The sequence below is a fragment of the Pholcus phalangioides genome, unplaced genomic scaffold, assembly GCF_987345545.1.
Source record: "Pholcus phalangioides strain wild (caught in Gottingen) unplaced genomic scaffold, Ppha-v1.0 ptg000017l_1, whole genome shotgun sequence".
Lineage (NCBI taxonomy): Eukaryota > Metazoa > Arthropoda > Arachnida > Araneae > Pholcidae > Pholcus > Pholcus phalangioides.
Window position 1 is genome coordinate 66,360,160 of NW_028301610.1, and position 27,598 is coordinate 66,387,757.

The 27,598-nt window shown below is 38.0% G+C and overlaps 1 protein-coding gene across 3 annotated transcripts in view; it reads right to left on the reverse strand.

Moving 5' to 3' along the window:
- The window catches only part of LOC149074659 (CUE domain-containing protein 2), a 130,771-nt gene that overhangs the window by 69,116 nt on the left and 34,057 nt on the right, over positions 1-27,598 (reverse strand). For all 3 annotated transcript variants that reach the window (XM_089247097.1, XM_089247096.1, XM_089247094.1), the window contains exon 3: positions 12,263-12,406. In XM_089247097.1, the coding sequence (XP_089103223.1) occupies positions 12,263-12,406 (144 nt within the window). The remainder of the gene's footprint in view (positions 1-12,262; positions 12,407-27,598) is intronic.

Genomic DNA, 27,598 nt, shown 5'->3' on the forward strand with positions numbered 1-27,598 from the left:
GCTGGCTATGCTGAACCCGCATTCAGAAAGTTGCGTAAACCAGTCACTAATTGGAAATGTTCAACCTGCCTTCAGACTGCCTCAGCTTCAACAAATGCTGAATTTACATGTCTCGATCCAATTGTTACTATGAGTCAAGACACAACTACGTCTAACATCTCTCCATCTATTCTTAACAAGATTACAAATAGTTCATCTGCATGGGATCCAATTATTAGCAATCAAATTCCGAATATAGATATGATTGACACTGCAAAAAATGTTATGGGTGATTTAACTCCGGAAGGTCACAATCTCCTCCTGGCAATCTCTGGTCTGATTGAGAATCATACAATATCCATTAAATCGTTCATAGCAGAAAAAATTGAGCATGAGAAATCACTACAATCCATAACTAGACAGATGGAAAAACAAAGGGCTGAAATTACAGAATGTGAACGAGAGCAAGAGCGATTGACTATGGAAAATAGAGATCTGAAATCTGAACTCGATTATCTAAAGATCGATCTTGTGGACCTCCAACAATACACCCGCAAGTGCAACATAGAAATTACCGGTTTGCCAGAATCATCAAACGAAAATGTGACTGATCTAAAATACTCTCTGCTGCAATTTTTGGAACTTCCTAATCTGGTGGACTGTATTAGTGCTTTTCATCGTATACCAACTATACGTAAGGACCGCATAAAACCAATTATCAGCAAGTTTAACACCAAGGAAAATCGTGATATTGTTTTGAGAGCTGCACTTGAGAAAAAAATATGCGAGATTTCTAGTGTTTTAAAACCTAATCAAGTTTACATAAATGAACATTTAGCTCCTTATACGAAACAACTGTTGTATGAATGCAAAAAATTCAAATCAGAGAATGATTTCCACTTTTGCTGGGTCTGTGATGGCAAAGTCCATCTTAGAAAGCATGAGAAATCAAGAGTGATACGAGTAAAGTTGTTGGAGGATTTGTATAATATTTCTTAATATTTTATTTTCATATACGTTAAATTTTTTTTTTTTTTTTGGTTAATTGACAAATCAAGTGTCTCCTCAAAAGTTTATGCTCTCTGTTAATGCACATAATTATTTAAATACACTTTACAACTACGTCAACAAGTTTGGTATTCTCATTAAGGTAATGAATATACTAGAGCAAAATGTGGACTATTTCAATTGATTTAAACTGGAATTTTTTTTTTTTTACATATGCATGCTGGTTTTGTTTACATATTTTTTTTCAGTTATAACTTTATATTTATAGACAGGTATTCTGACTGATTAACTCATATAAAATAATATTATGGATTTACACTGTCATAGTATCTGCACCCCACATGAACTTGAAAAGTTTTTAGGAAAATGTAATGCCACCAATCATCCTGTTAACTCGATTACTGAACTTAACATCATTCATACAAAAATTGCCACGTTTTCAAGACAAATAAATTCAATTGGTTGAATGGTCGACGTGTTTCGGCTCTTCAATGGAGAACCGTCATCAGGACCTCGTGGTCAGAATTCACACGAATGAGTCGTGGTGGGGTGATGTTTACGTCTGGTCGTCCGAAGAGTTCGCCTTTGTATTTGCTGTGTCTGAGTGGTCTTTGGATGCGAATTGGGGAGCTATCTGTTGCAAAGTGTTGAAAGTTTTTTCACGACTGAGGTTAATAAAGCCTGTCCAAGCTGACGAAATGGTGGCGTGTTTCTTCCATCATTAACGAGGAAATTCTGGCATGTTCTGATGAAGTATCCCTCGAGAAAATTCAATTCAGAATTGTGTGTGTGTGTTGCTTTTTTTTTTCCTTCGGACGACCAGACGTAAACATCACCCCTCCACGACTCATTCGTGTGAATTCTGACCCCAAGGTCCTGATGATGGCTCTCCATTGAAGAGCCGAAACGCGTCGACCATTCGACCAATTGAATTTAATTGTCTTGAAAACGTGGCAATTTTTGTATAAATTAAAACCAGGCAAAGTTTCTCATTCTTATGATAATTAACATCATTCATTTTAATATTCGTAGCCTTAGAGCTAATTTTGATTTTTTGATTTTTTTTTTTCAAACCGAGCACAACTCAGGTCTATTGCCATAGGCAATTTACTACCTAGTGAGTTGTGCCGGAAGTGTAAGTGTGTGTACCTAACAGTCTGAGTGTGTATCTAGTGTTGTGTATGGTTTTTCAGTGCTGCCATCTATATCTCAGAAGTGAAGTGAGTGATGTGTAGTGACTGAATATTTGTACTCTTTGTAGGACTTATTGCTCTCTGTGACGAGACTTTTTAACGGGGAGATTGGCTCCTTGAAGTTGGGAACCACAGAAAACCAACTTCAGCCGACCACCACTGTGGTGACTGGTGGGGCTCGAACCCGGGTCCCCGCGATGCGAGTCCATCACTATGACCACTTGACCACCACAGCGGCGATTGCTTTGATTGATGATTTTGTTGATAACATTGATTTATTAATCTTGTCTGAGATATGGGTGATAAAGGAGGAGCTAAAACTTTATAATATCAATGGCTTCCAGAAATTTTCATGCTGCAGATCCTATAATAACTCTGGTGGTGTGTGCATTTTCTCGAAAACCTGCCTTGGATTTGTCTCGACTGACCCAGTACAAATTAATACTGCTGAAATTGTTCAGCTACTCGAACCTTCAATTAATTTATTAACCTTTTAACGGCCAATGTTCCCAATTGATGTGTATGTTGTATGTGTATGTATGATTGTATGTTCCCAATTGGGAACATACTTTTGATTAATTCAAAAAAAATATTTTTCTTTCACGAAAATAGATGATTTTTTTCCCATGAATATGTAAGGTTCTGAACTTAATTTAGAAAAGACAAAATTTATTCGATTCAGCGTTTATCATATCAATTTATTATTCTAAAATCACCCATTTTCAAGGAAAAATATCTGTAAGTTTATGTTTTAATTATTAAAATAGTTTTTGTAAACACACATGCATCTCAATTTTTTTTTATATATATAATATTGTCAAGAATGATAAGAAATGTTCAGTGAGTAAAAATAAAATGTTTTTGGAATTCCAGGGAACTTTTCCTATGATTGTTCCCAATTGGGAACATTGGCCACTACTGACTATTCTAAGTGCAATGCAGAGGAGTGGCATTCCGAAAAACAATTTATTGCTTTTTCCCTCTCTCTGGTGTGTCTCAGAAGGAGGGAAAAGGATCAAATTTCACATTACGATGTTTACATGTAGCACATCCCCTTTTTTTCTGTGACCGACCTTGCCCCCCCACTCCCTCCCTCTATGTTTTGAGTGATTTTGTTGGTATATTGTTATTTTGGTTCTCAGTTGATATCTGGTCTTGTGACTATCTACACCTCTTTTTACCATCTTGTCTGTTATACTAGTAGCTTATTTTGCTGGCTTTTTTTCTTGGTGTTCCTTTCATGCTCGTTACATGGCTAAAATATTCAAAACAGCAGAGGAAGCTGTTGACTTTCTAATTAGTTTGAGAGATTCTGATATATCAGATATCTCTGATGAAGAATTCGAAATCTGTCAGCTACCGCCTGATGAAAATGAGCAGGTTACAGATGAGGAAGACATCAATGACAACATGCTTGGCCCGGTAATTCCTGCAGATGTTTGTGGATATCTAAGTGTTTCAAGATCACCACGTAGTTCATTTGTGGGTGAATCTGCAGATCGTATCAACATGCCTTCTACATCAAAATTGCCTTCCAAAGATCAGATTAATATCAAGTCAAAAAATAGGAAAACATCATGTGCTAATGTCCCAAGTGTGAAAAGACTAAAATTCATGCAACCGAAGTGGAAAAAAAGTACTGCATTCGACCAAAATATAGGAAGGGAACCTACTGAAGCAATTGTCGATAAATTTCCTGAGCTAGTGCAAGCCGACTCGATTGATATTTTTTTCAAATTTTTATCGCAAGAGTACCTCAGTTACTTGGCTGAGATGACAAATATTTATGCCGCACAACATGGATCGAATTTCAAAACTGAGTGGAAAGAAATCGCACAGTTTTTTGGATTGCTTTTGCTAAGTGGGTATCACGGAATACCAAGTGAAAATGATTATTGGGGTACTTCAGAAGACACAGCAGTACCGATCGTCCCCACTGTTATGCCGAGGAATAAATTTAGAGACATAAAAAAGAACTTCCATTTGATGGATAACTCCTTCTTGCAACCCGGTGATAAGTTGGGCAAAATTCAACCAATCTATGATGAATTAAATGAAAAATTTATTCAGTTTGGGTTGTTCCATGATACACTAAGCATCGATGAATCAATGGTACCATATTACGGTCATCATTCAAGTAAGATGTTTATACGGGGAAAACAGATTCGCTTTGGATTTAAAATTTGGATGATTTGCTCAAATAATGGTTTTCCATATAAAATGGAAATATATGTTGGTAAGCAGTCATCAGAGCCTGTGCCTTTAGGTACCAGAGTTGTAAATAACCTTCTATCCATAGTGATGAACCCTTTACAAGTGGAAGTATTTTTTGACAATTTCTTTACATCATATGATTTGCTGAAATCACTTGCAGAGAAAAAGATAAAGGCAACGGGAACAGTTCGCGAAAATCGCACAAGAAACTGTCCACTAATGGCTTCAAAGGAAATGAAGAAAAGTGAAAGGGGATCCTTTGACTACTGTACTGATGGTTCGGTATTCATGTGTAGATGGAACGACATTGCAGTGGTTACAGTAGCATCGAATTACAATTCACATCTACCAATGAATCGGCAAAAAGATACTCTCATGAAAAAAAGAAGAAAATAAATATACAACAACCACATCTGATTCATGAATATAATTCTGGAATGGGTGGAGTGGACTTGTTGGACAGAATGTTGAGCAGCTATCGTCCTCAACTTCGTAGCAAAAAATGGTGGTGGAATCTGTTCACTAATGCATTGAACATGGCAGTTGTGGCTGGATGGCTGTTGCATAAATCATCTCATTCAAAAAGTAGTCAGCTTACTCATTTGGAGTTCCGGAGAGAAGTAACTATGACTCTTCTGCGACTGCTTCCAAAGAAAGATGGAACAAGACCAGGACCAAAAGTTCATTACCAACTCGCACTTAGGAAATGTGACGGTCATTACCTCATCAAATCTTCGCAAGGAAGATGTGCATTGTGCAATGCGAATGCTAGACTACAATGCAATGAATGTAAAAAAAGACTACATTTAGATTGCTTTCCAACTTACCATGGGATCCATACATAAACCTAAACCTGTATGTATGTATGTATTCTTTTGTGAATTTTAGACCAGCATTTCAGCTCATCATAAGCTCTTTATTATAATCCAGATATACATGTCTTTTGAGTGTATTCGAGAGAAATTTATTTCCATCATTTTTAAAATTCTATATGTATATTCTTTAATTTTTAAAATAAATTTATTAAATGATGACGAATTTTGCATCATCCTGTAAGATGGCTTCACTGTGAAAATTATGTTTAGTCAGATCCGGCCAATGTTCCCAATTGGGAACATTCAAGAAAACGCATAGGGAAATTTTTTTTCTTCAATTTCTCGATTGATATCTCTTAACTAAAAAATCCGAAGGAGAAATTAACAAAAAAAATAATGAAAATCACTTGGAATCTGAATTCGGCCGGTAAAAGGTTAATAACCTGTATTTATATCTCATGCCTTCACTATTTCAGATTTTCTCCAGGAGTTTGAAATTTTATTGGGTAATATAAAAAACCGTGATGTAATTATTATTGGTGATATTAACATAAACATATTGGATCAAATTAATACTAATCATTATGAATATCTCGATCTTCTGTCAAGCAATGGTTTTTTACCCATATCTCAAATCACCAGACCTTCCTCTAAGTCATGCATTCATCATATTTTTATAAGAAATTCTTCACGGCTTTTATTTTCTGAATCTGTAGTCTGGGAAACAAATTTGACCGATCATTATCCGATTCTATGTAAATTATCATACTCTAATATTAATTCTGGTCCGGTACAAAAATTCAACGTTTATAGAAAAAAAATTGTTAATTATTCCCAACTCAAGCCATATCTACAGAATTATACACTTTGCATAAATAATTCCCAAAGTGATGGTGCTTTTGATGAATTTATTGTTGAAAATTGAACTTGAAACCATCATAAATAACCATACATCGTATCGTGATATTAACCTTTCCAGATGGACTGATAAAACTTGGATTACATCAGAGATAAAACATTTAATTAAAATAAAACAGAAACTATATTTTAAAACTAAAAAATATCCATATGATCAGGAGGTTAGTACTGCATATTATAATGTCACACATTACCTAAAATACAAAATCAAAATTTCTAAACAATTTTGCTTCTCTCAACAGTTTTCAAAATGTGATACTGCTTTCAAACGATGGAAGTTTATTGATAACATAATTGGTAAAAATTGTAGCAATCCCCTCCCCGATAACATTGAACCCCAAGTGCTTCCTGATAAATTTAATGATCATTTTGTAAACATTGTTTCATCACCCATTTCACTGTCAGATAACTACAAAAAATATGTCCCCTATTCTAACAGATCTTTTTTCATCTCCCCAACTTACCCAGAAGAAATCATTTCTATTATAAATCGGTTATCTCATTCGGTTTCTAGTGATATGATTAATTCATTGATTCTTAAATGTTTTCCTTACCATTTAATTATGATACTTACTAATTTGATAAATAACTGCATACTAAACTGTGTTTATCCTAACTCTTTGAAAACTGCCACTGTTTTCCCAATTTTCAAATCAGGAAATCGTAATGATTTAAGTAATTATAGGCCTATTTCCATTTTACCTTCTATTTCCAAGATTTTTGAAACTGTTCTAAAAAAAGAATACTCTCATTTCTCTCTCATACTAATTTTTTTTCTCCTAATCAACATGGGTTTCTTGCTAATCATAACACTGAAATTGCTTTACTAGATTTTAGTACATGCGTAATACACAATCTTGACAAATCTAGAAAAACCATAGCTGTATTCCTAGACATAAGAAAAGCCTTTGACAGTGTTAATCATGAAATCCTTCAATATAAGCTTGAGGCATGTGGAATTAGAGACATCCCCCTAAATCTCTTAGTGTCATATCTGACGAACAGATCTCAGAGAGTAAGATGTGGCTCTCATTCCAGTAAATTTTTAGTGGTTAACCGAGGAGTCTCCCAGGGATCTGTTCTTGGTCCCCTTCTCTTTAATGTATTTATAAATGATTTATGTAATCTAAAAATTGATAATCACGTTTGCGGATGATACAGTCATACTTTATTCTGCTGCTACCTATGAATCTTTCCAAATTACAGTAAATTCTGACATGATAAAAATTAGAGACTGGTTTCATGCAAATGATCTTCAACTTAATATCTCGAAAACAAAATATATTAACTTTTCTTTGCATAACATTCCTGCCTTGAATATTGACTTTATGATTCATAAACCTGCATGTAACATTAACACTGATTGTAACTGTCATAAATTAGAACAAGTGAATACTATAAAATATCTGGGTATTTTTATTGACTCTGACATGAAATGGAAATCCCGTGTTCATAATCTACAAATAAAATTAAGATTTACAGTATATAAATTTTATTTTCTAAAATATTTTGTTAATCGCTCTTTTTTAATCACCCTCTACTACTCACTATTCCATTCTTACTTATTATATGGTTTACCTATTTGGGGTAGTGACTATTTGACTCACTTAAAACCTATTATATCACTACAGAAGAAAATTATAAGGCTAATTTTTAATGACTATTATACTCCTTCCACTACTCTCTTCAAAAATATAGAAATTCTACCACTTAGATACTTATATTTTTATAAATCCCTGTTACTTCTCTTTAAACGTCAATACTCCCTACCATTAATATCCACTCGATCTTCTGCTAGGCGTAACCAAGGGCGTAGCCAGGGGGGGGGGGGACTTGGGGGTCTGGTCCCCCCCCCCCCGAAATGTGAGAAAATGACCGAAAAAAGGGAAAAAGATGGCCAAATCCATTGTTCTGTCACTTTGGTCCCCCCCCGAAATGAAAGTGGTCCCCCCCCGAACGAAATTTCTGGCTACGCCCCTGGGCGTAACGCTACATATTCTTTGCCAATTGTTCACAAAAACATAAAAAAAATTCATTTCTCTTATCTAATACCTAATTTTTATAACTCTCTGCCCATTGAAATTAGGAATGCTTCCTCTCTTTACAAGTACAAGAAGTACCTCAAAAGATATTTATTGTCTATTGATGATATCTCCTTGCACTTTTAGTCTTCTGTTTTTTTTTAAAGAAATTGCCCCTCACACTAATTAAAGTAATTGATTTTCTCCCATTATATTTATCAACATTTTAAATATTTTGCCTTTCTGACAGTAGCTCAATTATTCAAATCATATTTATTATCTCTAAATTTGATATTTAAAATGCACCCACCATGCGTTGCCACAATGATGTTACTATTAATTTTTTGTTTTTCCCCCTTCACCCATCTATTTGATATTCAACTATCAATTTCCCTCCCCATTTATATTTGCGTTTATGTAAAAGTGTTTATATATAGGTATTTCCCCCCTCACACATTGTACTTTTTTTTTTTAATAACCCATCATCCAGTATGTGACACTCATGTTCACCTTGGATGAAAAGTTGTCTCTATTTGTATATGTATGTTTGTACATTTCTTTGATAAAAAAAAAAAAAAAATCTTTCTATACTCCTGTGTTTAGTGATCTCGCCCCCCCCCCACACACACACACATATAGTGTGTCTTGCTCAGAACTAATCCCTCTATTATATACTGTACATCAAAGAAAGAAAAAGAAGTGAAAGCCTACAAAACAAGTTTGTAGGTGAGGGCGAAAAAGGAAGAGGCTACTAATACTTTCTTATCTAATCATCTACTCTCTGTACTATTCCTCCCCACCTTTGTTTCTTTTTTTTATATTTCTTTTCCTTTCTGCCTTTTTTTTATGTGTGCACCAGGCCACCGCATTTATCGCCTATACGTCTAATACAGATGATTCAAATCTATTGCCACTTCTTGTATGGGAAAAGGTTAAGATGTGTTTTTACATTAAAATGTCTATAGAAATATGTTATACATAAAATATTTAAGCTCAAATATTTACCTCCACGACAATGATAGGCTGTGGACTGCTGTACGATTAATAACTTCATGAATTAATTCAATCTACAATAGGTCTAATCTTTTGCTTTCTCTAGAATTATTAGTCCTGATAATGCGATTGAGTGAGATTGAGCAGATTCAAACCACAAAAGAGTTGCTTCTTTTACATCAGTGAAGTCTGATTTTCTTATGTGTTTCCTGCTTGAATCCTAAAAAGATTCAAATGCTGACAAAATGTTTTCTTATTTTTAGCAAGTGTTAAAATATTGTTCTGTGCAACTCTGTATTCTTTAGACAGTTCACTCCAAGTTTTACCTGATTCTAGTTTTTACAAAATTTCAACTTTTGATTTTTAAAAAAGTTAAAGTATGAAGATTGCATGGAGCCATTGCATCTGTGGATGTAGATACTCAAAATAAAAACCAAATGATGTATGCAGAGTCTAACCAGACTTTAGCTCTTTTTCTTTTACTCTCTTTCCAGAAATTGTGAAACTGAGTTCTGCCAAAAACATTATCCACAACTACTATATCAAAACTCCCAATAGATAAGATTTTTAACCCTATTGGATGTTGCAAAGGATTGTTGAAATTAGGACTGAGCAATGTATCAATTTCTAATAAATCACACACACCAATGTAAAGCCCACATCGATATAATAATTTGATGATTTTGAACACAGTCATGTATCATTAAATCCAATGTAACATCAGAGTTGAAATGATGCCGATATAGTGCGTTTTTTAATGGAGGAGGTGGACACACAGGGAATAAAAAAACATTTGATAAATTTAGTGTTTAATGGGTATGATTGGATTTGGTGGGGGGAAATATCCACTTAGTTATTTATTATTTTGAAATATGCCTCACATAAATTAGAATGTACGTTTTCAGATTTTTTGCACAATGTTTCAACACATACACACATGAGCATGGGCGGATCTAGAGCTTGCTGTTGGGGAGGGGGACAGGGTGATTTTAAAAATTGTTAAAAATTTATCACTCTGAATAAGGTGGCCATATGTCCAACATTTTGCCTGTATTTTCTAGGATAGTCCCAGTTCTTTTTGTTTTCTTCTTTGTCACAACCTTTTTTGAGTCGTTCCCGTTTTTCAGTCAAAGTTTTCTTGAATCTGTTATTTAATCAAAAACGTTGGTATAGGCAATTAACAATGGACTGATTGAATGCACATATTGAAGTTTCGAAAATTTCAAGAACTATCACATTTTGCTTGGGGGGGAGGATAGATCTGTGCTTTCACGCGAGTTTCTTAAAACAGTTATACTGTAGTAGATTCTCAAACAGTGTGCCACGGCCCCAGAAGCAGTGGCAGATTAATGCAATTTTGTGGGTGGGGTGGTTGGTTGGAAGATGCAACAAACTCAGGAGGGGTATGGGATATTCCTCAGAGAACATTTCTTTTTTTTGCTCTTAGGGGGGTCTCGCCCTCTTTTAATCCATCAGTGACTGGAAGGTAGGGGCAGTAACACGTGCAGGATTTTCTCAGGAGGGGGGGGGGTTCATCTTTTCTTTTCTTCCAAAGGTTTTTTTTTTTTTATTTTTTTACTAAAAAGAAAACTACTGCAATGTTTGCCTTCTTTTTTTCCCCATGTACGCCAGTGATAGGATCGTGAGATATATTTCAAATTAAATTATATTGAAGATGATGGCAGGGCTTTGATTTCTAAATGGCATGCCATGCCACCTTGGTGTGCTCTGGTATTTGTGCTGCAAATATTCTATGGATAGTTTTATTAAACAGTGTAGTGGACTGTGATTACGAAACAGCGAGTACTGAGTTTGTGTATAGTATACACATACTCAGTGATACTCCACCCAATCTTGTATTGTATTTTGTGTATTGTATATTGTGAGAAAAGAGAGAGAGAAAAGAGAATAATCTGTGGTTGCTAGTACACTGTTTTTGCCCACAACTGTTGCCTTAGTGTTTTGCCTTTCGATTCTGCCTTCGATCCAACAAGTTGGAGACGTCAGCATCGATGAGCTGATGAATGAAAGGGCAAGACTCGAGCAGGAGCAGAAGGGATTGCAAGAGCAATTTGAATCCAGAATAAGGGATCTGGAGGAAGAACTGTCAAAAAGAAGTTCAAGAAACTTCTTGTCAACAGCAAAATTGCAAAATAGGAGATTACGTCAGAACTCAAAAGAGTTGGAGCGGTCTTGAATGATTTGTGTTCATTGTGAAATCAAAATTTTCAACATGCCTAAAGTGTAGCAAAGGACTGCACAGAAACTGAAAAAATTTGTTCCTGAATATGGTGAGAAAGTGTTCTGTACAGATGAAACAATATTGCTTTACAAACTGTGTGATACTAAAGCTGCTGCAGAAAGGAAATCCACTGTGCTGCAGCACATCAACATCAAAAAACATAAACAAGGTCTTCAATGATTAGAGGATGAGAAAAAATCTTTTTTTTTTTTCTGTTGTTACGTTAAAATTTATGTGTGTTTGGTACATTAATTGTAAAAAAAAGAAAGGAATTAAAAGCTATTCTTCTCTGATACTCGTAATGGTAAGTTAAAACAAAGAATTTTTGTTTATATAATTAATAATGATTCAAAATAGTTCAGATGGCATCAACACTTCTCATCATAATAGTTTGCTAAAACTAATGTTATCTGACATAGAAATTAAAACATTTTCAGGGCATATTTTTTGTTTTATACCGCATATTTAGTTTTTTAAGGACATAAATGTATCTTTTATAGAGCATTTTTTAGAAGTTTTTAGGGCATAAAATTCCTAGCTGTGGTTATTAGATATGTAGCATGCAGTGAAAGAGTCACATAATCGAAGTATCTCAATTGATGGATCATTCAAAACACATATTTCAAAAATATTCACCCTACAAGTCATTTTCTCCAGGGATTTCTCTCTTTCTTATTACATCATGCAAACTCAAATCTATCTCATTTTCTTAATAGGCTCATGGTCATTTTCTTACAGACCCATTGGTTATTTTCTTAACAGTAATTTCTGGCAGTATGAAAATTCATTAAAGACACAATTTATCAATGAAATTTTACATATGGAAATACTTTACAGATGCACAGCTAGAAAACATTTTATAGAGGGAAAAAAACACACCTATTGATGTCAGTAAAAGATGGAATATATGCACTCATCATTTCAGCGAACTCGTCAACATCAAAATCGTCTTTTGGTGATTCTGCATCTCCCAAGGACTCGAGAACGCTTACCATGTAGCTCAGCACAATCTCATCGATAGCACTGCGCAGAGAAAAACTTCAAGTTACATAATAAGCTAGCAGAAAATACTCAAAACTGAGAGGATTCTCATAATCAGTATGATAGTCAGTAAACCCTACAGGCCTATATTTTAGCCCAGAAAATATAGAATTGAAGTTGATGGTCTAAAACAGGAAAATAATTGATGTGGAAATTATAATTTGTGATATAAATCAATGACATTGATCAATTTAAAAATGTGAGATACATCGCAATGATTGTTTAAAATGACACAAAGCAAATGATTGACAATGACAATGATGTGAACAACCAAAAACATAAGCAATGGTCAATGGTCTTTGACAAGTAAGCACTCTGATTGACTCTCTCTCATCAGAAGATATGAGTTGGTAAGGCAGCTATGTCCTATGCACAATCAGGGACATAGGGCTTCTTCTTTATGGTTGGTTCTGCAGCTCAAATGCCAATGAGCGATAATTTTTTTGTTTGATTGATTGCTCCAATGACCCTGCTAGTGGCAATGCATTACTTCTCATAAAACTAAGTAGTCACTGGCAGGGACCAGGGCCATCCCTACTTGGCCAATTCTCGAAAAATTCAACTACCTCTCGTTTTTCCGAGGCTAATCTTCTCTTGAGGCCCAGGTGGGCCCCTGCGTTAAGATGGCACTAGCACAGGGACTAAAAGGTTGTCAATGTTAGGATGTTAGGATTCAGGCCCTTCATTTTGAGGGGGGGGGAAATCAGGGGGTCCGTTGCCCCCTGGCTTTTGAAAATACATTAGAAATGGTATATATATATATATATACACAAATATATATATATACATACATTGAGTACATGTTCTTTACCCTCCCTTCTGGAAAAAGTTGAAATGATGGCCCTGTGTTAGGATTGTTTGAGCTTCCGTGTCAGCTTTTTCTTTGCCCAATATGCCAATATGACCTGATATCCTAGTAAAATTTTACTGTGGTACCATGATGAGTGAGGAAACGAACTTCGCTTAATATGATGAATGGATATATGGATGCACATGAAATGTATAAGAACACCACCTGTAGCAACACCACACCAACAGCTGAGGGTGTCACTATAAATTATACAGCATCTGTGATGGATATGTCTTATGTGACCAAGAGCCTGTAAAATAGCATACAGCTCTTTAGAGTATACAAGTAATTTAAAAGATGTCTCCTCACAGCAGATGTAGACACAACTGACATGGCTCAAGCTCTTTGAGCCATCAGTGTAGATGGGGGAAGTACCTGTTGTACTTGCTTCCTGTGCCTAAAGAATATGTCTATAAATAACATCTGCTGTGGTGGCTCTCAGGCATAATGATAATTTAAATGAGTCTGTTCCCATGGTGCCAGCTGTCAAGCAACTACTACCACATGACTCATGTATATTTGTAACTCTTCTACCCTAATACAGAGGTCGTATGATGGAACACATAAAGGGTGAGCAGAAAAAAAATTCTATACAAATACAAATACATGACAACAGGCAAAATGCCCAAAGAGGTGGCTGAGAAAAAGATGCCCATAACAAATATGGATGTCGTATGTTTCAAAATACAGCAACGTAATTAAAAACACAATCACAAAAATTATAAACAATATATACACATGATACAATGCCCATAAATAATATTACGGTTGTCTTATTCTAAGTATGGATAGCTTCTCCATTTACCCCAACATGTTTATTGTATTTCTTTTTAAACGTGTCAATTGTGTTACAATTTACAACCTCTGGGGGTAAGCTATTCCATTTATAACAACCCTATTAGAGAAAAATTCCCTGCGACACCATAACCTTGCATTGTCCCTTATCAATCGATACTGGTGTCCCCTTGTAAAAGCAGTCGATTGGCGTTGTACTAAAAGTTCATGGTCCATCCAAAATTTTGAACGCTTTGGTCATATATCTCTCCCTGATGTAACATGACGGCCTCCGGGTCATGTTTTTCTTACTAATCTTAATATCAAGAGAGAATTCTTACCTTTAGACCCCAGGGACCGCTTAGCTACCGGAAACCACCGACGGTCTCGATAGCAGTCCGGTACGGGCTAGTTCATCCGCTTAGTCTTTCGGCTGGAGGGTGGGGTCTTACAGTCGCTAGACGAGGATGAGACTGCAGGTCGGGCTGCTAATGTCCCATCAAAATAAATCTCTCGTTGATATTTTTAACTGATAATTCTCCTTAATACTGTTGTGCCTCCCGGGAGTAGTGTCACTTGGTCTCATTGGGGTTTTGTGGCCTTTTTGTGCGTTAACTATAAGTTTTTCATTGCATGCTTGAATATTTCGTTTGCTGGCGGATGGATGCGGACATCCGTTGGTAAATTATTCCCAATTATTGTTGGTCGTGTCGAATGAACCTGGCCAGTTCACCTGGCATGTTGCCAAACGGTGATTTATTGTTTACAATAATATTTCTGAACCTTTATGTAAATTGTATCAAAATGTACTTTGTGTGACGCAATAGTTTTCTTGTTGTGACGAAGTGTTTCCGTGATCCAAGTGGACCAAGAATATTTATTTCATGATCAGTATAAATACGGCTTGTGTTTGTTGAACATTCGCTTTTTCATTTCACTTGTTTCACGAGCTTAGTTCTCCGATGTTGTAGTACAGTAATGCTTTAGTGTTTCACGTATCAACTTAAATGTAACGAAACTTCATCTAGCCCCAGGCTTGGAAATATATCCCGCAATGTTTTTCTAAATTTGCATTTGTGTCTCGGCAGGTCCGGAGTTCTTTTGTGAACTAATAGTAACTTCAAATGAGAGCTGTGACAGCTTTCCTAATACTCGCCCGATGATGATGAAAGGTCTCAACACCTAGTGTCCCCAGTGCTGAACAAGTTGATATCGTCAACCACGTCTAATCGATGGGTCGATTCTAGCTAACCTCGACATCTGCCTTGTCACGACCTGACTCCAAACCTGCTGCAAACCGAGTCCTTTGGCATTCTCTGAGCTGACGTCCGATGATCAACGTCTCGCCTACTGACTTGCATGACTTGCCAGGCCAGATTCATTACTTGGTTCTGACATTGTGCTAGTTCCAGACAGTGTGCCTTGATATGTGGTAACACGACCTCCAGCGTGTTTCATCCACTTTGGGACTATTGTGAGTCGCCTCCGTCAGGTCTATTTCTCAGAAGATATCCACCTGTAAGCTGTTGGAAGTCGCGTGGAAAGTTCTAGTCATGTGCAGAAATTCCGGTCCGGTTTCAGATAAGGGCAATATATAATGATACGTGAAAAAGTTTCTGTGATATATATATTTGTCATTTAATATTTTACTAAATTTTAATAACGTTAACAAGGTCTTAACTAAATTTTGTAATGATGGTTTTTTTTTTTTTTTTTTTTTTTTTGTGAGTGATTGAATAAATGCCTTGATTTGAAATATGACGTGGAGTCATTTCCTTTTGCTGTCGAAAAACTTAGAAAGTTAAAAGTAGAATCTGGGAGTGCATTACATAGGTTGCACCGACACCTGTGCTCATCCAATGTAAACATTTAAAAAATAAAGTCTTTCTTCATAACTCAATCCCAGTGTGTCAATAAGGACATGCGTAGCTCTTCTCTGCACCCCTTCAACCAAGTCTATGTCCCTCAGTTGGTATGGTCTCCAAAACCTTACAGCATACTCCAGTCCAGGACGAACTGAGCCTCGAGAAAGCGGAAGAATGACTTTAGGAGAACGCAGAGACATTTTTGAAAATCAAACCAAGCATTCTCTTTGCTTTTTTGACCACCGCTGAACAATGTTCAGAACACGAGGACAGTACGTGTACACGTTAAGTTTTGCAACAAGTTCTCAAAGTGCTTACCATCCACAGTTACGCACACTTCACAACAGCGACGAATTGATTGTCGAACCCTTTCAAAAATACCTGGCGGTCCACGGACGTTTGCAGCTGCGAAGGGGATTCTTGTAATGAGGTCGGTGTTAGCACCCTCAAGCGGGCATAACTGTGGATGTTAAGAACTTTGAGCACTTTTCTAAAACTTAATGTGCACACATACTGTCCTCGTGTAAAAGTATCCCTAAATAAAGAGTTTTTCCACCAATTAATGGCTTATCATTTCTGCATCTTTGTTTATACTCCAGCTGATCAAGTTGTTCATACATTGGTGCGTAATTCTGTTTTGTTTTTGTGTTTTCTACCTGCCCTAAAAGTTTGTATGAACAAGTTCGGTTTTCTGATAAGCCGCTCCTCAATGAGAATTCCCAAATCGATGACCCTAGTTGCATCCGGGATAGTGACACCATTCAACTCGTAAGATAACCGTGGGTTGTTCGAACCAAAGTGAGTGACCATGCACTTGTCAATGCTAAACATCATGCTCCATTCATTTGCCCATACTGCAATCCTGTTTAAGTTGCTCTGGAGCAACTCCCTATCGCTTTGATTCCTGATTACTCCCATTAGCTTCACGTCATCTGCGAATTTGCTAGCAATCCCATCGATACGCTGATTGAGTTTATCGACAAAAAGTGAAAAAGTATGGGGCCAAGGACACTTCGTTCAGGAACTCCACTTGTGACGTCTGTCCAACCAGAGAATTCCCCGTTTACCATAACTCGTTGCGACCTATCTCTTAACCACGATTCTATCCAATTCAGCAAGTTGCCCCCAATTCCAATCTCGTGTAAACGCTTCAAGAGTTTACCATGTTGGACCCGATCGAATGCCTTCTGGAAATCAAGGTAAACATCTACATTTTTGCTCTCACCCAAAGCATTAGTCACGTGATCATAGAAGCTAAGGAGGTTAGTTACACATGATTTCCCCTTCCTGAACCCATGCTGATTATCCACCAATATATTATTCTCGTCTATCCACTTCACAAACTGCCTTTTGATGATAATCTCCAAAATTTTCAAGAGGGAACTCGTCAAACTCACTGGACGATAATTGAACACAGCTTCTCTACTACCCTTCTTAAATATAGGAACAACATTAGCAAGTTTCCAATCCCTTGGGACGATAGATACCCTCAGCAACACTACTCCTGTATATCTGTGCCACTGGCCTCAACAATTCATTAGCACATTCCTTGAGGACCCTGGGATAGATATCATCTGGTCCTGGTGCTTTGCTTGCACATACATTTCTCAGAAGATTTAAGACCTCCACACCTTCCACTTGAATATCGTTGAGGACTTTATTACTCCATGCAACAGCCATACATTGAATATCGCATTCTCTATTAAAAACCGATACGAAAAAGTCATTGAAAGCATTATACATGCCTACATTCCTCTCTACCCTAGACCCTCCTATCGAGAGAGGGCCAACTGATCCCTTACATCCATTATTGACGTATCGAAAAAGTAATTTTGGGTCAGAGCTAATGTTATCTGCCAACCTAGATTCAACTTCCTTTTTACTATCCCTTGTCGCTTTCTTCAACACTCTTCTTTTATCAGTAAACAATGATAGGTCACCTCTTCCACTTTTATACTCTCTGAATGCTCTTTTCTTTTCAAGATAAAGGTTCCGCACGCTATCCGTGAACCATACAGGGTCCGATGTACAAACACGCTTTTTTCGAACAAAGGGTATGACGTCCTGCAAAACAAAGGACAGCTTCGTACTAAATTCTTCCCATTGACTTCCCACTCCTACTGATTCCAACCGGTCTCTTTGAAAACTTCCGCTAACCTTCCTCTCAAAACATCAATGTTAGTACTCCAAAAACAAGGAACTAGTGTTTTGTTATCAACCTTACCTGAGAAAATGTTATCTTCTATAAAACGAAGGATTAAAAATGACGTGATGAAGTGGATGATCCGGCAAAGACTTCATTTTGATGTAATATTTCAAGGAAAGTTGTGGGCACATCTTGATGTAAGTGATGACTCATTGCATTCAATGTAAAGGCTTTCCATGGGGGCTGTTCTAAAAGCTCTTCAGCTAATTCGAAGGGCGAGATGATGAACTGAGTTGAGCATACTCAGATAGCTTTGAGGTACTGACCCATATTTAATGGAACTGCACAATCAAGTGCTCTCTGAGACCGTCCATCCCTTTCGGAAAGAGCGCAAACCATCCCAAGATGGTCTCTCTGGGAGGTCAGCGGTCATGTCTGTCTGTATAGTCAAGTTGGAACGTCCCTGCATGCAACCCAGGTTCCAATCTGGTGATTTTAGTGCATGAGGTACATGTAGAGAGAGTCAAATAACTCGAGAGAGATTTCCAAGTTTTAACATAAGTAAATTTATTAATCTTTTAAACAAGGTTATTCGAACAACGATTAGCGATATAACAGAAACATAAAAAATATCTTTTCATACCCGTGGCAATAGTCTACCTCTTCCTGTTGAAAATCTGTCTCAAATTGTAGGTAGGGCATGACGTCATTGACCTTGAGACCTGATGTGGCAAGCAGACGTAACGCATCAAAAGCACAACGCAAACGTGCCAACTTTTGAAATCCAGAAATCTGGAGATTCTCCAGCGCCCCCCCCCCCCCGACACTCATAGACTCAATCAAAAAAAAAGTTCATGAAAAAAGTTTCGAAATTTTTTTTTTTTTTTAATAAATTAAGAAAAAGTTACATTCTCCCCCCCCCCCCCAAGGCAGGTTCTACATTGCTCCAGAGAAGAATATAATTCCATGTCAGTCTTTCCATGCAGAATAGAGAAATCACATATACATACTGTTCATAAAGTATGTGTTTCCTTTTATGGATGCTATCAGTGATTGATAATCTTGGGTATATGAATTCTTAAAAGCTTTATATTTAGCTGTATATAGCTTAAAGTTTTATATTTGCTTTCTGAAGATGTTTAATCGGAAGAAACAATTTAAAAAAATTCAAATTACAAAGCTGCAGACGAAAAAACGTGTTTACCCTGCGGCTGTTAATGGAATAAAATAATGATTATACAGGAATTTTGGCAACCAAGGTCATGCCCCTGATTAATGATTGCCAATAAATGCTACAAAAACAAAGTCACGTCTTTGCCAGTTGCTTAAATGCGGTCACAGAGACTTTTTTACGGCTGCTCGATGGAAATGACTATGACTGTCCTTTATGGGTGTTTTCCCTAACGACGACGGTAATTATTGACGCCACGACAACGTGAAAGCTTGCGTAAAATCTAATTTTCTGCCAAAATCCGGAGAAATTTTAACAAATCTGGAGAGCGGGAGGAAGGATGAAAAATCCGGAGTCTCCCGCCTAAATCGGGAGAGTTGGCAGGTCTGACAACGTATGTTTAGAAGCACAAAGAGATCACGCCTTGGATGCCTGATGTGGCAGGCGGGCATGGCACATTAGAAGCATGACAAGACAACTGTAACATAAGGGACCTGCCAGTTGCCGATATTATGGTGGGAAGTCCCACGAATCGTAGGCAGAAGGCAGAAACTCCGCAGGGGATCGTCATCGAACTTAGTGAAATTTGGATAAAAGAGATGTGAATGAATTCTAAGTAACTTGAAAGTACACTCAGATGTACGGGCAATAAGGATTTTTATATTCAAGTTGAACCTGATAGGTTAGATTTCATGTTACAAGATTGGACTAGCGCAGAATTTTTGCCCGCGATTCTCCTCAACACTAATGATTAAAAAAAAAGAGATTTTTGGGTTATTTTTCTAGATAGGATTCAAAAAAAAAAAATTCTGGGAAAATTTTTTTTTCTCTGGAGAGGGGGGTAATGTAACATGAGGAGCCCGCCAGTTGCTGATATTATGATGGGAAGTCCCACGGATTGCCAGCTGGAACTCTGTGGGAAACCATAATCAAACTCAGAGAAATTGTGATAAAAGAGATGTGCAATATAAAATTAAATTTTAAATGTTTTTGCAAACATAATTATACATGGAAATACAATGTTTTACCTTCACGCCGTCGGTGGGCCACGGACCACTTTGCGGTCAATATGCTGGCCCTGGCCAGGCCTCAAATGTTTACAATTTGTGTGTTGCTAATTTGCATATGTCAAGGTTACATAGTAGTATTTTATTCCATATAAATATGCAAATGTGATATTCTTTGTTAAAAGGTTTATGTTAATTTTTCAGTACAATCAATCCTCAGTGTTGATTCGTCATACACTATCACATGAACGAAGAGTTTCCCCATATATACCAGCAGCGTGGTGAGTATCCCCACTGATTTAATTCCTGCATTCGATTGCAACTTAGTTCCTTGCTGAGGCATATCATCTGGCTTCGCTCCATGCAAAGGGTTGCTCTTCTTCCGTTGTCATGAGTTGATGATCCAGTTTCTTGCTGTGATGCTGTCGGGTAGTACCGCCTCTCCACCTGTGGGTCATCATTCCAATCGTCCATCATCTGCATGCGAAAGTACGAGGAGACGCCTCTCATTGAGGATGGAATATTGCTGACCGACTTTGGGACGTATCTGTGTCCTTCCTGGACTAGCTAGTGCAGATTCTTGCTGAACTTGTGCCATCGGGAGGTGATTCAGATTCTTGTACTGTTTTTCCATTGTAGAAGTTGTGAGAACTCTGACAAAGAAGTACTGAAGGGTACCGCCAGACCGCCCCCAGGTGAGAACGTTTCAATAACATACTGTGATATTTTCTAATGTTAATGTTTTAAAGAAAAATGTTTTTTGTTACTCTGTTAATTCTAAAAACATTTTAATGTATTGTTAATAAATGATTTAAGTGGAAGAAAAACTTGTCTCTCATTATTGTCATCCATTTAAATTAATGTTGAGAAACACTAAAAGTAATATGGGTATGCAAACAGAATATTCCACAATGATGTGGAGACCCAATGCGACAGGTGGGCATGGTGCACCAGAAGCATGAAGAGATGACGACTTGGACACCCGATGCGGCAAGCAGGCATGGTGCATCAGAAGCCAGTCAGCAAGAGCAGACACTTGTTAGCAAATGATTCAACAGTTATCTCGAAGCATAATGGAGACCGAGCAGGGGGACTTGATGTATCGGAACCAGCTGGCGATATGTGCTTTGCACCAGTAGATTAGCAGAACTATGATGTCATCATTTTAATCGGACAAGCAGCTCTCTAAGAGCTGATCAGCAAACCAAGTTAGTCACTATGGATGGACAATGAGAGGAAGCGACCTGATCATCAGGCCTCTGGGTATTTATACCTGAAAAAGGAAGTGCAGTACGGCCCAACTCCAGGGACAGACTATCTCAGAAAAATATATTTAAAACATGACCAATGAAAAAACAGTATAACAAATTTGCATAACAAACCAACATTAAACTGTTTATAGAAATTTTGACACCGTAAAGTGGCAACAACAATAAACAAAATAGCGAAGTGATCAAGATCGCACATTTTTCCAGTCTATGGATTATGAAAATATCACAGATTTTAACTAAGTGTGAATAAAAAGGTAAAACTATTCAATAATTTGTACATAAAATAACTAGATTAGGACTCTTTTTGCCAGGTGTCCATGGGTAATTTTACAAAGTTTAGCCTAATATAAATGAAGTGACTTACGGTTTGTCTCCCACGATGCAGAAGAGATGACTTTCAAGAAGCGTTCATCATCTTCATGCAATGAGCTCTTTAGAAACTATGATAGTTGTTGAGGGCCTGGATCTTATAGCCATTACAGAATCGTGGGCAAAAGATGGGGATTAATCTTTCTTACACATCTCAGGATATGATACTTTTTTGAGAAATAGATATGATAGAAAAGGGGGTGGAGTGTTGATATACGTGAAATCATGTTTGAAGGCTAGAGAGTGTAACATGCAGAGAAGTGATATTGAAACTATATGGGTTGAGCTTGAAAACAAAAGACATCATAAACTTATTGTTGGGGTTTGTTACAATCCACCGAATAGGGATCCAAACTACATCGCACCAAACTTCATGATGAAATTTCCTACATGTGTAAGCGTTACAGGGTTGTAATATTTGGGGGATTACAGTTATACGGGTATAGATTGGGAGAGTCTTCCAGCTGGAGATCAATATGAAAGGGACTTTAAGTTGGTGCTTGATAATTTTTTGCCTCAGCATGTATCAGTGGTGGTCAAAAAAGCAAATAGAATGCTTGGTCTCATTTTCAAAAAGGTCTCTTCGCGTTTTCCTAAAGTCATTTTTCTGCTTTTCCGAGGCCTAGTTTGTCCTGGACTGGAGTATGCTGTAAGGTTTGGAGACCATACCTACTTGGTTGAAGGGGTGCTGAGAAGAGCTACGCGTGTCCTTATTGGCACACAGGGCTTGAGTTATGAAGAGAGACTTCATTTTTTGAATATGTTTACATTAGATGAACGCAGGTGTCGAGGAGATATTATCGAAGTGTTAAAAACACCTTCTAACGCATATTGTTGGGATCAGAAATGTACGTAGGAGGAGGGCCAAGGGGGCTCGTGCGCACCCAGACGAAAAAAATATTTTTTAATGTAATAAACATTAAAAATATTATAATTTCAAAAGAAAATACCTTTATATGCTATTATAATCGATTTCTGTTAATTTCAATGCTGTTTGAAGGGTAAGAACTCAAAATTCAAGAAATTCATTGCGACCCACACTTCAAGCCATACAAGGTAAACCCTGGACCAAATGTGGGCCTCAAGGTTATCTAATGTGGCTTGCCCCCAATCCAATTTTGTGAAAATGAACTAAGCGGCACATTTACAGATCACTTAAATAACCCATGGCACAATTCCAGAGCATTTAAAGTGGCCCATGACACATTTTCAGATCACTGAAGTAAGCCCGTTGCACATTCAAAGATCACTTAAGTAACTTGCGACACAGTTCCAGAACACTTCAAAGATCTGTGGCACATTTAGAGATCCCTTGAGTGACATGGGGTACAATTTTAGAGCACTTAAGCGTCCCCCAGTGCGGTTCTACATCACTCAAGTTACCCGTGGAACATTGCCAGATTATTTAAGTGATCCATGGCCATGGCCCCCACAAGGGGTGGGCTGACAAGGCTCCAGCCCTGGGGCCCGGGATGATTTTCATCATTTTTTTGTTTTTCACGCTATAAATTTATCATAACAGGGCCCATGAAAAATTCCAGCCTAGGGGCCCTGCTACAGGATGTGGGGGGGGGGGGGAGGCCATGTCCGTGGCATAATTACGGATCACTTGAGTGATGCATTGCACAGTTCCAGAGCACTTAAGCAGCCCGGACACATTTCCTGAGCACTTTGTAACATGACATCCTCCAGGTCATGTTTTCCTTAATTAATGTCAAGAGAGTACTTACCTTAGAGTTCTTAATCTGTTGGTGTCTCCCGGGAGAGATGTCACCTAGTCTCATTGGAGGTTGTTTTCCTTCGTATGTTCTAAGTTTTATGTTAACATAAATATTTCGTTTGCCGGCGGATGGCGGCGGACCTCCGTTGGTGAACTTTCCCAATTGTCGTTGGTCGTGTTGGGTGAACCTGGCCAGTTCGCCTGACATGTTGCCAAACGGTAATTTAATGTTTATACTAATATTTTGAAATTATATGCAAATTATACCGATGTTCTTATTGTTGTGACGTAATATTTTTCATGATGTGACGGAGTATTTCCGCGGTCCAAGTGGGCCAAAATACTTGTTCCCCACTAGCATATATACACTCATTGCCATAAAAATTTGTGCACCAAGAAATAATTGTGGGATTGAAACGAAAGTTGGCCTGAAGGTACATGTCGGGCAGATATGCAAATGATTAGAAATGCAGCGTGATTGCGCATTGCGTAATGCCACTAGAGGGCGTTGAACTTTGTACTCCTTGGAGTATAAAACAGGTAAGCAGAGCTTGCTGGAGTGTATTTAATCGTTTGCAAAGGAAATGCTGAGGTAGACATGCCGTTACGCTGCCGTCGAAGACCATATGAGCAGTTGTCAGAGTTCGATAGGGGAAGAATCGTCTTGATGATGGAAGCTGGGTGGTCAGCACGGCGAGTAGCTCGTCAACTAGGCCGTTCTGATTTTACTGCGATGAGGTGTTGGGACCAGTGGACAGAACAGACGTCATTTACACGGCGACAAGGTTCAGGACGCCCTCGACAGACCAGTCGTCGAGAAGACCGTCACATCATCCGAAACGCACGCGTAGAGCCAACTGCCTCATTGGCCGCTATCCAGACACAGGCAGCAGCTTCACTACGGGCCCCTGTGTCTTCCCAAACCATCGCAAGGCGCCTGGCTGAAGGACATCTGGTATTGCGGCGCCCATTACGTGTGCTGCCAATGACACCCACCCACCAACGCCTCCGTTTGGAGTGGTGTCGAGCACGACGGGATTGGACTGCAACGGAATGGAACCAGATCGTCTTCAGCGACGAATCGAGATTCAACTTGAGCAGTGATGACAATCGTGTTCGTGTGTGGAGGCCAGGGTTGGTAAAAAACCCGGTTTTTTTGAAAAAAACCAAAAAACCGGGTTTTTTTGGTTTAAACCAGGTTTTTTTGGTTTAAACCGGTTTTTTTATTTTAAATAGTATTAACATTAAAAACAATGAAATTTCTGAAAAATCATTCAAACTTCCAATAATTAACAAAAATAAAATGTTTATTAATGTAATTAACACTATTCCCATGCTAATTAATCAATAAATATTTATTAAATTTTAACAAAAACCAACTTTTGCCATTTAATTATTTTTTGCTTAACTCAATGGATTACTGTGTGTTTGAAAATTCTTTTAATGCTATTATTAATCATATAATATATAAAGGTTTTTCTCCAGTTACTTTCAGTATACTTAATTATGAAGCTATTTTGCAAAAAGTAATAAAAATTTAGTGAATATAATGCATTTAATGAAGCATAAATAATGCAGATTAATTAACAATGATTTACGATATACAGGGTGATTATAACTAAGGTTCTGATTTCAAAACACTATAAAAAAAGAGCGATTGTCAGAATGACTTGAAAATTGACATGAATATTCCTGAAAAAATTCAATTTTATTTGATAAAGGGGAAAAAATACTTAAAAATGTAAAATTAATGACATCATCCAACATGTGGGAAATTTGCTCGCAGAATGGAAACGATAGCCAGTCATGGCAAAATTATAACTTAATTATAGCATTGCACGAGTCCATAATTCACGGAAACATCACAAAAAATGAAGTAATTGAACAAATAACTACAACTTACTCAAAAAATGTTAAATACACTCATTGCCATAAAAATTTGCGCACCCAGAAGAAGTCGTTGAAATGAAACGAAATTTTACACATGTAAGTACTACGTTGATATAAGTAAGTGATTAGAAAATCCAAGAAAAAGGATCATTTATTGCAGAAAAAAGTACAGATGAACAGAAGTTTTAGTACTCTGTTGGACCCCCTCTAGCGCAAATGCACGATGCGATACGAGCGGGCATTGAGGCATACAAGTTCCGTATGATGTCCTGAGACATCTCGTTCCACAGTTGCTGTAAATGCGCCTCTAGTTCGACCAACCTCGTAGGGTGTCCAACTTGCCGTCCCAAATGATCCCAGATGTGCTCGATTGGTGACAAATCTAGGGATAGAACAGGCCAGGGAAGGGTGGTAATGTGGCGGAGGCAGTCTTGTGACATCCTTGCTGTGTGTGGCCTAGCATTGTCTTGTTGAAAAATGGCTCCTGGGAGCCCTGCCATGAGTGGCAACACATGTGGCTGAAGGATGTTATGGACAACATTAAAAGACCAGTCGTCCTGGGTGGGTGACATGACCGCTGGGCTGTCATTGTGCCATGGATCAATATTAGGGGTGACCGTGTATCGTAAGCAATGGCACCCCATACCATGACACCAGCTGTGGGAGCGGTGTGTCGCTGTAAAGCAAAGGCAGGATTGAAGCGTTCACCACGGGGCCTCCACACACGAACACGATTGTCGTCACTGCTCAAGTTGAATCTCGATTCGTCGCTGAAGACGACCTGGTTCCATTCCGTTGCAGTCCAATCCCGTCGTGCTCGACACCACTCCAAACGGAGGCGTTGGTGGGTGGGTGTCATTGGCAGCACACGTAATGGGCACCGCGATACCAGATGTCCTTCAGCCAGGCGCCTTGTGATGGTTCGGGAAGACAAAGGGGCCCGTAGTGAAGCTGCTGCCTGTGTCTGGATAGCGGCCAATGAGGCAGTTGGCTTTACGCATGTGTTTCGGATGATGTGACGGTCTTCTCGACGACTGGTCTGTCGAGGGCGTCCTGAACCTGGTCGCCGTGTAAATGACGTCTCTTGTGTCCACTGGTCCCAACACCTCACAGTAAAATCAGAACGGCCTAGTTGACGAGCTACTCGCCGAGCTGACCACCCAGCTTCCATCATCCCGATGATTCTTCCCCTATCAAACTCTGACAACTGCTCATATGGTCTTCGACGGCGGTGCAACGGCATCTCTACCTCAGCATTTCCTTTGCAAACGATTAAATACACTCCAGCAAGCTCTGCTTACCTGTTTTATACTCCAAGGAGAATGAAGTTCAATGCCCTCTAGTGGCATTACACAATCACGCTGCATTTCTAATCATTTGCATATCTGCCCGACATGTACCTTCAGGCCAACTTTCGTTTCGATCCCACAATTATTTCTTGGTGCGCAAATTTTTATGGCAATGAGTGTATGTTGTCCACCGCGTGTTCCGGCTATGAGGCTGAAAGCACAAAAATTCTTGTTCAACAGCAGAATCGGAGTATGCCATGGTCACAATGTGAATGTGCTTGCAATTCAGCTTTATTAAACCAAACGCGCCCCCTTTTCCCCGTTGCTAAAGATAGAGCATCAGAATGTAGCCAAAGGTTAGAAAATGTTGTAAGAATGAGAAATTTTGGCGTTTATATATAACTTTAAATGACTAAGATACTTCATATGAAAAATATATATATATTCTGGCCACTTTTATGAGACTTTTTGAAAAAAACCACTCATAAAATCTTATGTCATTTAAAGATATACTGTCAGAATGTACCCCAAGGATATAAAATGAGGTAAAAATGAAACATTTTGGCTAATAATGAACAAATATGATATTTTTCAGGGAAAAAAAATGATATTTAGGCCACTTTTATCTGATTTTTTGAAAAAACCCAAAGTGGTTTTTTTAAAAAAACCAGTTGGTTAAAACCAAGGTTTAAACCATGGTTTAAACCAACGTGGTTTAAACCAAACAACCCTGGTGGAGGCCCCGTGGTGAACGCTTCAATCCTGCCTTCGCTTTACAGCGACACACCGCTCCCACAGCTGGTGTCATGGTATGGGGTGCTA